The 13094-nt window shown below is 41.7% G+C and overlaps 1 protein-coding gene across 2 annotated transcripts in view; it reads right to left on the reverse strand.

Moving 5' to 3' along the window:
* Positions 1303-13094, reverse strand: part of KAT7 (lysine acetyltransferase 7) — a 36138-nt gene continuing 24346 nt past the window's right edge. The window contains exons 10-15 of one of the 2 annotated variants that reach the window (XM_005693681.2): positions 9072-9161; positions 8720-8860; positions 7607-7700; positions 4879-5025; positions 4177-4283; positions 1303-2973 (exon numbers count right to left, since the gene is read on the reverse strand). In XM_005693681.2, coding sequence (XP_005693738.1) covers positions 2872-2973; positions 4177-4283; positions 4879-5025; positions 7607-7700; positions 8720-8860; positions 9072-9161 — 681 coding nt within the window. In that variant the 3' untranslated portion in view covers positions 1303-2871. The remainder of the gene's footprint in view (positions 2974-4176; positions 4284-4878; positions 5026-7606; positions 7701-8719; positions 8861-9071; positions 9162-13094) is intronic. The other variant, XM_005693682.3, reaches the window with a different exon arrangement.

Below are 13094 nucleotides of genomic sequence, written 5' to 3' on the forward strand. Positions count from 1 at the left end.
AGTCTTCACCAGTCTTGTCATTCTTCTTGCAATGGAAGCCACTAGAAGCACGGGGGACTGTGGCTGAAGCAAAGAAAACTAACTAGAAGGGAGAAGGTAAATCAATCATTAGGGAATCAAAAAAGCCAAGAAAGCAAATGGCAGAGGGGAGGGTCAAACAAGGCAGTGTTAAAGTACCCAGCACAGTGCTGAGCAGAAAAGAAGCAACCAGCACATGCTGAGGCTTTCTTCCTCTAGAAATGGTTGGTGCTTCCACTTATGGAGTCTCAGAGATGCAGGAATGACTCGAGACTTTTGCTCTTCTAACAAAGGAGCCTAAGAAGCTAAACTTCTTTTGTGCAGGTACAAAAGGAGCCAGAGGGAACAGTCTGACTCAAAACAGCCAAGGAAGTGAACGGCCAGTTCCCACACCTGTAAGGATTTAAAGCAGAGAAATCTTCCTTTGGTTTCTAGGTGAGGAAAGAGGGATGACAGTCACCAGACTTGTGATCTGCACTGTCTATCCAGTATCATGGTCCATATTACCTTCCTTAGCTTTTCCAAAATGGGAGAGACAACAGAATTTCCCTTAGATGCAAACACCTAGAAGAGGGAAATGAGGGCACACGTTTCTCTAAGATGTGTGTAAGAATGGTCTTTTTATAAGCCTGAGTTTTTCTCATCCCATTTCCTACCCTAGTAGGTGACACGCAGGACACCTAACCTTACCAAGGAAGACACTTAGTTTTTCTGCCAGGAGAGGTTCTCACCATGCTGGCCAGAGGGGGCAAATTCACTCCAACAAATACAATTTCCACCCCCCTCCTCTCTACCATCCAGTTAAGTGCCTGGTCTGCCATTTCTCACACTAGGTAAACGCTACAGGAAAGTGCAGCTACTTTCAGAAATCACCTCAACCTGGGAGAGACAATGATTCTTAGAGATGGCATTGCTCACTACTGGCAAGTAAGCCTGGAGGTCAAAGAGGACACGTCTGTTCCCACTTCCCACAGCTATACCACCTAGCCTTACCTCCTGCTGAGTCTTCAAATGGATAACAGAAACTACTCACAGCTATGCAAACCTGTTAGCTGGAACCAGAGTGTGGCACAGAGAATTTACTCCATCAACCAGACATGCTCAGAGTTAAGCACTCCCTCCAGACAGCCTGCATCAGAGGAAAAAACAACTTTCCCCACACACAAATCCTGTCCCTAAACAGTCAGTTTACTGCTTAGAAAATAAACCCCAAGTGCATTTCTTATTAGCAGTAGGCCAGTGCCACCATGTCATACTCAAATGAGAGTTCCTGGGTGAAACAAATTTCAGCAGAGAACATGCTTTATTGAAGAGTAGATACAGAACAGCACATTCTACCACATTTGGGGAAGGGTTAGCTTCTGTAAAAGGCCTTTACCCCTTAAGAAAACCCCCAGTGAAATTGCTTTTGGGTAAATTTTAACAGTGACACTGAAACTGGCAGGGAGCTGCCACTGAACATGCTTAAAGTTAGCTCCCCCCAACCCACAGTGAATATAAGTAGTGTACAAAGATGACAAGAGAAAGGCACAAATGACCAGAGTTGGGATTGTGGTGAGGGCTCCACATGAAGACAGCAGTGTTGCAGGAGACCAAGTTGGGAAGGGTGACATGTCATACATCAAAAGCTGCCCCAAGATAGCAGGTTATAATGGGCTAGAGAGAAATTAGAGGGAGCATCTCTTCCTTCACTTAAACAACACCAAAAATAGAGGAAACCAGAGAATGGGGGGATGGTGGTAAATCCCAAAAAGGAAATGGAGTTCTTGGAAGGGCATAAGCACTTTAGTCCTTAGAGGGAGGGTGAGGCACTGTCAAAAAGAAAAGCAAACCTTGGCAGGGGTGGCCATTCTGCCTTGCTGAGTCATGGGCTGAGATACGGAAGTCATTCTCAATCACTTCTCCAAGGATGTTCAGACAAAAGCAATGCAACTTATGTGCAACTTAGGTGTGTAATATCAGACCAGTACTGGTGAAAGGTTTCTGCAATATAATTAACCGGTTATCACGCAGCATGAAAGGGAGAACTGGAAATTATTTTGGCACCTGCAAAAGTAAAAAGAGGCAGGGAGTAAAGAGAAGAAAACATTTACTACTGGGCACTTTCTCGTGAGGCAAAAAGTAGTTATTTCATTCCCTTTCACCAAGGTGTTGCCCACTGCCCACAGGTGAACTCAAATCCAAATCAGAGAATCACCGCCTCTCAGTCCTTTTCTCCACCTCATTTAGATCATATGCTGTGACCGAGACTAATCCCTGCAAGCGTCTTCACAAGTATTTGGCTCTGGTCAGCCTGATACTGATTAAAAACAGGTCTTTCAGTAAAAATGGAGGAAATAACTTCAAGTGAGATGAAATCCAAAGGGAAGGGACCCCTCCCAATACACACTCAGAAGTGTCACCTCTTCCCTGCCCCTCCAAAAACACATGTAAGGAATAACTGGAAAGGTCCTGGTGGCAGTAACCGTACTTGGTGGTCTGGTGACCAGGTGGCAAGAAGCACTATTACAAAGTTTAGAAGACACGACACAACCTCATGGGGCCAGAGGAGAGAACCAGTGACTGGACAGGTACAGTACCAAAACAGAACACCTTGGGTCAGTGCTACAAGGGATCTGCACTCAAGTGTAATAGAGATCCCATCCAGGCAACCTCACTGAGGCCGAAACAACAGTTCCTCAGAACCAGCGTCTGCAGTGTACACGAAGGTCGGAGCCAGGACAGTCCTGAGGGGGATGGCCTTCCCAAAGGATACTGTACTTGCCAATCACAAGAGCAACAGAAATGACAGACAGATCCCTAGGGTACGGATTCCTACTGCTGGGGTTCGCTGGCTCGGAGTAACCGGTCACTTTAAGTGCCCTTGGGAGGGGTCCATTTTAAACAGCTTGGATCCATGGTTTTATTGGAGTTGGATCTTTTGGCCTCTTTGGCTATCCACTCATCAATGAGATCCTGAGAGAAAACAATGGGAAAAAATTATTATATGCATTCAACTAAAACATCTTTATATGTGGATTCTAAAATGATTGTTAGCAAAGAAGAAATCACCAAAGGTTTCATAATATACTGAGACAGGTATTAAAAAAAAGCTCTTTTGATTTACCTAATGTTCTCCTACCTAATCCATTTCTTCCTATTATGCCCTCAGCAAGACCTGAAAATCATTACCCATATTCCCTTACTAATTGTGCATACGTGCTAAGTCACTTCAGTCGTGCCTGACTCTGTGCAACCCTGACAGGCTTCCCTGTTCATGGGAGTCTCCATACAAGAACACTAGAGTGGGTTGCCATGGCCCCTCCAGAGTAAATGTTGTAAGTCAACTGAAAAAAATTTTTAAATTGACATCAGTCAGGGCTACGGTTTTTCCAGTAGTCATATATGGATGTGAGAGTTGGACTGTGAAGAAAGCTGAGCGCTCAAGAATTGATGCTTTTGAACTGTGGTACTGGAGAAGACTTCTGAGAGTCCCTTGGACTGCAAGGAGATCCAACCAGTCCATTCTAAAGGAGATCAGCCCTGGGATTTCTTTGGAAGGAATGATGCTAAAGCTGAAACTCCAGTACTTTGGCCACCTCATGCGAGGAGTTGACTCATTGGAAAAGATTCTGCTTCTGGGAGGGATTGGGGGCAGGAGGAAAAGGGGACGACCGAGGATGAGATGGCTGGATGGCATCACCGACTCAATGGACGTGAGTTTGACTGAACTCAAGGAGTTGGTGATGGACAGGGAGGCCTGGCGTACCTGTGATGGGGTTGCAAAGAATTGGACACGACTGAGTGACTGAACTGAACTGAACTGAACTGAGATGGCATTTGTTAAAGGAATTTAAAACCACTTCTACAGGCCCTGGAGGTTATGGAGATTCTCCTCCACAGATGGGCACTCTTCTCTGATGTAAGAAAATCATCAAAGGACAGAAGTGCAACATAAAGCTGCTTAACTGGAGCTGTTAATGCTTCTGTCATCCAAGTATGAGACAGGAGTTTACCAGAAGCTTCTGATAAGGGTACAGTTGGAAACAAGTCTAACAGTGAGAGCAAAGGAAAAGCTGCATGGAGTCAGACTCTTTAAAAAGGGAAGGTTACCTTTAAGGTGTGAAGGCTCCACTTTGCTAGGCCTCAAGAGACGTAAAAGGCTAACAGAAACTTTACCTGTCTTTTCAAAACTAGGTGTTTTCCTTTCCAATACTTGAGCATCTGAAGGGCTTGCAGAGTGCTGACAATGTCCACAGGATTCACAGCTGTCTCCTGGCTAATTTCTGAAACAGAAGAGCTACTTGCTCAAAATGCAGACCTCCCCACTCCCTTACCAAGGACCCCTTTCCTTTGAAGGAAATCTACAGACTCCAAATATTTGGAATCTTTGCTACTTGACCCAAGCTGTACACAAGTTTATAAAGTATTCATCTGACCACTTAAAATAACTACAAAAGAGGGGCAGTACAGCAGGAAACCACTTTGGCTCCTATAGACATTGAAGTCAAAGAACAAACTAAATTATTTCACTCTCACATAAATATTCTGGGATGTTAGAAGTTCCTGTGTGTGCCAAATGACTTGAAGTTTTTCTTCTTTCTTGCTTTTGTTGAGAATTTTATGAAATAAAGTGTTAGCAACCTAAAATTTGAGAAACCAAATCAGATAACCAGTCCCTAGGGCCAAATGCTCTGGAATCCTTAGGCACCTTGGTGAGTGGTCCACATCAGTTAGCCTTCCGCTCTCATATTCAGATGCAACACAGAATGTGGCATTACCTTCGCTGATTACAAAACATGAACCGGGCCAAACAGAAAAGTCAGAATATTCAGAGGAGCAAACATCTTAGGTAACATTCTCTAAGAGCAAAAAACCAACCTTTGATAGAAATCTCTTTGCCTTGGAAATTGTGCAGGTAACGAAGAAGCACTTCTTTCCAGTAACTGCGATAGCTTATGAGCCCCAGATCTGACAGTGGACGTTCTGGGGAGCCAACTTTTTCTTCCACTTTGGAAAGCAAATAACCTGCCAGAGAACAATGCAGACACTGTATCTCATCCTAATAAGAACAGAGTACCAAAATGGATAAAGATTTAAGGAATAGAGTCTGCTTGGCAATATCCATCAGGGTCGTCATTTAATGCAATGCTATGTATTAGCTGTAGTACAGTTGACTGCCTTTGTACAAACAAAAGGGGATGAATGTGTTTTCACATTTACTTATAATAGACATTTAATATAAAAGCCTTCTAGTGGAAGCCTGCACTAGAAACTTATTAATATTAATAGTTATCTGTAGGTATGCATTAAGAACAAAGTAGATAAGGATTCCCTAGCAGTTCAGCGATTAAGACTCAGCGCTTTCACTGCCTGGGGCCCAGGTTTGATGCCTGGTCAAGGGTCTAAGATCCCACAAGCCAAAAAAGAGAACAGACTAGATGGAAACAGATTTGAAAGCCATTTCACTATATAGCTTTCAAGCTTTTTCAGATTTTTGCACTTTATGGATTATCTCAGAACTTGCCTGGTGGTGAGGTGGACAAGAATACTCCTGCCAATGCAGGGGACAAGGGTTCAATCCCAGGTCCAGGAAGATTCTACATGCTTTGGAGCAACTAAGCCTGAGCACCACAACTGACGAGCCTGCACCCTTAGAGCCCCAGAGCTGAAGCTGCTGAGCCTGAGTGCCTAGAGCCTGCTCTTCGTAATAAGAGCAGCCACCGGAATGTGAAGTCTGAACAGTGCACCAAAGAGTAGCCCCCGCTCGCTGAAGTTAGAGAAAGCCCAGGCAAAGCAACAAAGACCCAATGCAGCCAAAAATAAAGTAATTTAAAAAAAAAAATTTTTTTTAAGTAACCCTAAAAATTCTTAAAAGAAAAAAAGACTGGATTATCTCAGTACTGCCTATGAAATATTGGTGGTGGGCAGCAGATGGGGAGAGACATGATCTGAATTTCACAAAGTCTCCAGTTTTAACAGCTAAACATCTAACTTTCAACACCAGGGGGATGAAGTCAGCAAACTCATACTTCAGGAAACTAAAACTACTGGATAACCAACTTAAATAAATAGCAAAGAAAAAAAGAGAGATGGAGCGGGAACCTCTAAACTAAAAACTGATTTATAAGCTGCACAGTTCTATCTGTATTTGCATAAAAACAACTTTTTTTTTTTAAAGAATCAAATCACAAAATAATGAAAATTTGAATAGTGTATTTTATGACATTAAGGAATTTTTTGTAGGGCTTTTTGAGGTATAACAGACATTATACTTTTAGAGATTCCAAAATAACTGAGGGTGTGACTATAAGTAAAACAAGACTGGCCATAAAATGATAATCATTACAGGGGGGTTTATTATACTATTATGCTACTTTAGTGTATGTTTGAAAATTTCCACAAAGTTTACAACATAGTTGTTACCTATTCAAAGATACATAGTCCCCTCAACTCCATTAGTGGTCTAACCAAGTGGCTAAAAGGATCAAAAAGCTGATTCTAGGAATTCTAATTTGACCAAAATATATCATGTTACAGTGAACATGGAATAAAATACAGCTAAATCTCATTACTTACAGTAATTATATTCTATAAAGTCACAGCAAACACTGAATAAGCTATACTGAACCATTGCTCTTGGGGTAAATACAGGGTTAGGTTCCTGTGGACCCCTAGTCACATTTTCATCAACCAATCAATATATAACCAATTTTATGTGTTTTTGTTTAAAGACACCCATTTAATACATACTGTTGACTTAACACTGAACTAAAAGCCAACAGCACAATCACGAATGCCTGATAAAAACCTGTCTACAAAACACATTTTCTCTGGAAGGCACATCGCAGACTTACTAGACAGTACTTCAGCACTATGCTCAGGGGCCACGGAAAATCAACAGGGAATTCCAGTGGCTACGCTTTCACTGCTGAGGGCCTGGGTTTGATCCCTTGTCAGAGGAATTAAGAGCCCACAAGTTACGTGGCATGGCCAAAAAATAATAATAAAAGATAAAAATAGCAACAAAAAGCATAAAAATATGAACAACATGGCTCTAAAGGACACCAGTGTAAACAAAGCCAAAATAAGTATCTGTTTGACCTCATCTGGAAACATGTGGTGACTTTTTTTTCGCTGCCATGTGCATGTTCTTTGATTTTAGGTTACACATAAATTTTACTGAATAGGCAAATTCTCAAATACAGCATTCATGATTAATAAGACCCAAAGCCTCTATCAAGTGCCTTTAGAGAACACCTTACGAAACTGAACTTAACACCCATAAACAAATTTGAAGCTTTACGGATGAATGTGCTATTCATAAGTCTCACATTAGGATAATACTAAAGAGCTTACTTTACTATCCTCTATATCTCATATATCTATAGTCTATTAGGTACCAACTCAGGGTCCTGTATTCATCCGAGTGTTCAATGTGTAGCAGGCCAACTGACAATGTTCAGGTTTTTTCCACTTACTCACTCACTTAATATGAGTGTAATTCCACTATATGCCAGGAATTGTGAAGACAGACCATAGGACAAAAAGACAACAATACTTCAACAATCCCTGCTTGTGCAACTTATGACTTGGCTGTTTTACTTACTGAAATCAATGAGCATCTTGCCATAGCCCTGTCTCATGTACTGAGGCATGGTAAGGATACAGGATACATTGTAGTTGAGGAATGAATTCTTTTCCTAAAATCAAGAGCAAACAGATGAGAAGATTGGAAGAATACGGGACCAAAGGTGTCTCAGCAGTCCCAGATACAAGCAAGGCTGCTTACAAAATACATGCTAACTAGTCCTGGGGAGTGGCTGTCAGGCCTCACAGTTGGTACATCCATACCCTTTATGCTGATGATCCCAAGGTTTCCCTAGCTGAGACCTCCAGTCTCACCTTAAGGGCACTGACTCTAGGATTCCTTTTTAGAGGCAAAGAGCAAGGCAAGAAGGTTTAGAACACTGAATCCAGTCTAGAGTAGCACTCTTTAAATCACGTATCGTATGATTCCATTTATGTGAAATGCCCAGAATATGCAAGCTTAAACAGAGACAGTGGGCCTGGGAACAGAATGAGTGGAAAGGAGGAGTGACTACTTATGGGTACAGTGTTTCAAATTGGGAGTAACAAAAATTGATAGTGGTGACTGCATGGTGGCTGCACAACTCTGTACCTACACTAAAACCCACAGCATCATACACTGTAAATGAGTGAAGTGTATGGTCTGTGAAAATTATATTTCAATAAAGTTGCTATACTGAACAGTTATAAGCAAAATCTGGCCTTGAATCTTTAAAGGTGTAGTGGTGCTATCACTGAAGGAGCCCAGCTAGAAAACCAGGCAAAAGGAACATATTTCCTGGTTTTAAGCTAATAACACAGAGGAGAGCAAAGCCAAGAGAGCTGGCTGGCTTGGATGGCAAGATGTGGGCTTGTGGGTTAGTAGGCCGGGTGCTGGCCAGCAACTAATGGGCAGCTTCAACCCACAAGTCCAGAAATGAATAAGCCAAAAGCTTTTCATAAAGACTGCACATTTTCATTAAATAATCTTTGATACGTGGATGTCCACCCCACCCCCTGGCACCCTTTAAGAGAAGGGCAATCATCAATGCCCAGGGAACCGCCTCTTTCTGTCAGCGATTTGAGACTTCATATGCCACCATCAACTACCCTGCTCTGGTCATCAGCTTCTTAATCTCCAGATCTCGCTGACCTTGGAAAAATATCCAATCAGGTGACAACCAGTGCTGTCTGCTTCTGTCATAACATAGAACAGGAAGGGTTCCACATCATAATATAATGTCTTGTGGTCCAGAAAAAGCTTGGCCAACAGGCACAGGTTTTGGCAGTAGATCTGGAAGTAAAGAAACAGCATTTATGTGTCAGCAAGTGATTCTTATACTTAGATAAAGGACTAAAATTAAAGATCACACCATTATTGTTAATGGAGCAGAAATTGTATTTTGGCCAATAGAAAAGTTCTATCTCCTTTACAAGCTGGAGAAAAATTTTTGAAACTAGTGAAAGTACATTTCCATCCCTTTTTCTGATGTCACCATTTTTACCTTGTTTTTCTTGCCATCTACTTCAAATACAGATATTGAACCTTTGCGATATATCTCATCACCAGGTGGGTGTTTCCACACACACTTAGCCTGTAAAAGAATGGAATTCACATCAGGGAAACAATCCTTCCCAGTAAGACTTGCTGCTCAAAAGGGAAAAGGAACCACAGGTTGAACTGGGTTAGCTGAGATGGACAGTTTGACAAATTGACAGCAAAATGGATTTTTTTCTTTTAGTGAAACAAAGGCTTCTAAATTCACTGCAATATATTTACGGATTTTTACAGCAGTTTGGAACAAGTTTTCTGGATTATTTTCTGGCATTGCTCCAACCTAGGAGATTAAATCTTCTACTATGTAAAAGTAAGATAAATAAAAAATACCCCAGGCTTATTATAAAATGGCTTGTGCCAACAGGAAATTCTTAAGCGGCTTATTTCCAGCAGCTTAAGAGTTGCTAAGTAAAGGTACTCTCACCTTTACCAGTAACTTCTCATTACCATCTAAACCATTATGGTCTTCTTTTCAGATTAGAAAACAGACCCAGTGATAAAAACCATACCCCATCTCCAAATGTTCTCTTTCTTGTACTATAATGAAATAGGACATGTCCTTCTGTGGCTTTAGAAAAATAGGCAAGGAAGCCTGGTTCAGCAACAGGAAGACAGGGCTGGGGTGGGGGGGTGGGGAGACAACAACTTGGCCACAAGAGGGCACAAGGTACCCCTTTCCTCACTTTCAAGTGCTCACAGATTTAATGCAGGGAAGCCTCTACTGTAAATAGGTGACTTTTTCAAAGGTTTTATGTAAATACTTTAAAAAATATCATTAAAAAGCATATGTCTTCTCCAATAGTCATGTACAGTTGTGAGAGTTGGACCATAAAGAAGGCTGCATGCCAAAGAACTGATGGTTTCAAACTGTGGTGCTGGATAAGACTCTTGAGAGTCCCTTGGACAGCAAGGAGATCAAACCAATCAATGCGAAAGGAAATCAATCCTGAATATTCGTTAGAAGGACTGGTGCTGAAGCTCCAATACTTTGGCCACCTGATGCAAAGAGCCGACTCACTGGAAAAGACCCTGATGCTGGGAAAGAGTGAGGGCAGGAGAAGAGGACAACAGAGGATGAGATGGTTGGATGGCATCACCAACTCAATGGACATGAGTTTGAGCAAACTCTGGGAAAGTGTGATGGACAGGGAAGCCTGGTATGCTTCAGTCCATGCAGTCACAGGGTCGGACACGACTGAGGGACTAAACAATAAAACAGCACACACATGGATATTTTTTATGAAATTGTATTGTGACTCTTTTGGTCAATAACGAGTCATAAGGGCATCCATGGTGGTCCAAGGGTTAACAGTCCTCCTGCCAATGCAGGAGACCCACATGCTGCGTGGCAACTAAGCCCATATGCCAAAACTACTGAGCCAGCACTTAAGATAGAGCCCAGGCACCGCAGCTACTAAAGCCTATGTGCCTAGAGCCTGCTCCGCAACGAGAAACCACCACAACGAGGAGCCCACACACCACAGTGAGGACCCAGCAGAACCAAAAATAAAATAATAATTTAAAAAAAAGCATGCCCCAATTTGTCACATATAAGTGCACATATTCATTCAGTAATGAGAGCTCCACCTGTGATTTGTTCCTGTCTCCACCCCTTTACTCATGTAGGCTCTTCCCAACAGTGAGCAAACTAACAACAATGATCTGTTCAGAAACAGAAGCCAAACTATTGGCCAAATAGGCAAAGAAAGCCCATTTCTGTGATTATGCCTAAAGTAACAAGAATCTTCAGAGGTATGAATTAAAATAGGTTTTCTATTTCATGAAATTTGGTTTTTATAACATATAATACAGTAGATATCATCAAATATTCAGACTGTTTACTTGATCCTCAGACTATATAGGCCCTTTGTTTTCTCTCCCTACTATTTCTTGCCTTTTGGCTACTTCGTTAGTTAGTACTACTAAATAAACAGAAACAGAAAGAAAAAAGAAACAGTAAGCAGTTCACATCAATAAAAATACCAGTCTTTCACATAGCAAACTCTGAATTAGCTTATCTTCATGGTCTACAATCATGGAGCCCAGTCCCCACTTATCACCCACCTGCCCCTACTCCCAGCATTCTTCCCCACCCAGTCAGTTTAGTGGGAGCCTACTGTGCTGCAGTCTAAAGGGCAGTCTTTAGACTGCAGTCTTAATTGGCAATGGTGGTTCTGGGCCAGAGTGTACTTCAGAGCTGGGAACACAAAAAAGCAGTTTTAGCACCAAACTAGGACGAATACTATGACAAAACTATAGGAATGCTGAGCTATAGATACAGCCACAATCACTTGTGACTATGGAAATAAGAAAAAACAGAGGTTTCCTCATCTTACAGACCAATCTCTACCCCTGCTCCATGGCAGAAATTCAAGGCAAGACTTTTTATTCCACAATCAGGAGAAGAAAAATGGCTTAAAACTATAAAATAAGTAAGGAATAAATTTGTAAAAAAAAAATAAAATGATTCAATTGTTTATTCCTATTTTCACAAGAAGGCTGTTCAGAAACCAGCAAACACTAAACAACTCATGGGAAAGGCTGACCCAAGGACCTATTCTGTTAATTTCATAATTTAGAGTTCCTTCAACACACATTTATGGGGCATTTATTGCCAAAGCTAGTTGCTAGAGATACAAAGGTGAATCACGTTGTCCCAGTTCTATCTAGTGAAGTCCATCTGTTTTTATCCATTTGAAACAGAAAAACTGTGGGCAGAGGTAATTCATACCCCAGGAACAGAGAAGAGCACACAGCAAGAAAAAGACAAGGAGATGAAAATGACAGCATGTGTTTAACAGCCACCCAGCACCAGCCTTGCCAAAGGCTGTATACTCCAACTCTGATATGTGGCTTTCAATTTCCTGTGCCTTCATTCCATTTCTGTGGACCACTGAGAGGTATTTAGATAGATGTCAAAATCTAGAATCTCCAGGCCGGTAGGTGTCTAATATGCTACTGGAGAAGAGAACAAAATAGCTCCAGAAGGAATGAAGAGGCTGAGTCAAAGTGGAAACACCACCCAGTTGTGGATGTGTCTGGTGGTGAAAGTGAAGTCCAATGCTACAAAGAACAGTACTGCATAGGAACCTGGAATGTTAGGTCCATGAATCAAGGTAAATTGGAAGTAGTCAAACAGGAGATGGCAAGAGTGAGCGTCAACATCTCAGGAAATCAATCAGTAAACCAAAAAGGACCGGAATCGGCAAATTTAATTGATGACCATTGTATCTACTACTGTGGGCAAGAATCCCTCACAAGAAGTAGAACAGCCCTCAGAGTCAACAACAGAGTCTGAAATGCAGTACCTGGGTGCAATCTCAAAAACAACAGAATGATCGATCTTTGTTCGTTTCCAAGGCAAACCACTCAATATCACAGTAATCCAGGTCTATGCCCCAACCACTAAGGCCAAAGAAGCTGAAGTTGAACAGTTTTCTGAAGACCTACAAGATCTTTTTTCATCATCAGGAACTGGAATGCAAAAGTAAGAACTCAAGAGACACCTGGAGTAACAGGCAAGTTTGGCCTTGGGAGTACAAAAAGAAGCAGGGTAAAGGCTTGTAGAGTTTTGCTAAGAGAATGCACTGGTCATAGCAAACACTCTCTTCCAACAACACAAGAGATGACTCTACACATGGACATCACCAGATGGGCAACACCAAAATCAAACTGATTATATTCTTTGCAGCCAAAGATGGAGAAGCTCTATACAGTCAGCAAAAACAAGACCGGGAGCTGACTGTGGCTCAGATCATGAACTCCTTATTGCAAAATTCAGTATTAAATTAAAGAAAGTAGGGAAAACTGCTAGACCATTCAGGTATGACCAAAATCAAATCCCTTATAATTATATAGTGGAAGTGACAAACAGATTCAAGGGATTAGATCTGATAGAGTGCCTGAAGAACTATGGACGGAGGTTCGTGACACTGTACAGGACGCAGTGATCAAAACCACCCCCGAGAAA

The sequence above is a fragment of the Capra hircus genome, chromosome 19 (genome assembly GCF_001704415.2).
Source record: "Capra hircus breed San Clemente chromosome 19, ASM170441v1, whole genome shotgun sequence".
In the NCBI taxonomy this organism is placed as follows: domain Eukaryota; kingdom Metazoa; phylum Chordata; class Mammalia; order Artiodactyla; family Bovidae; genus Capra; species Capra hircus.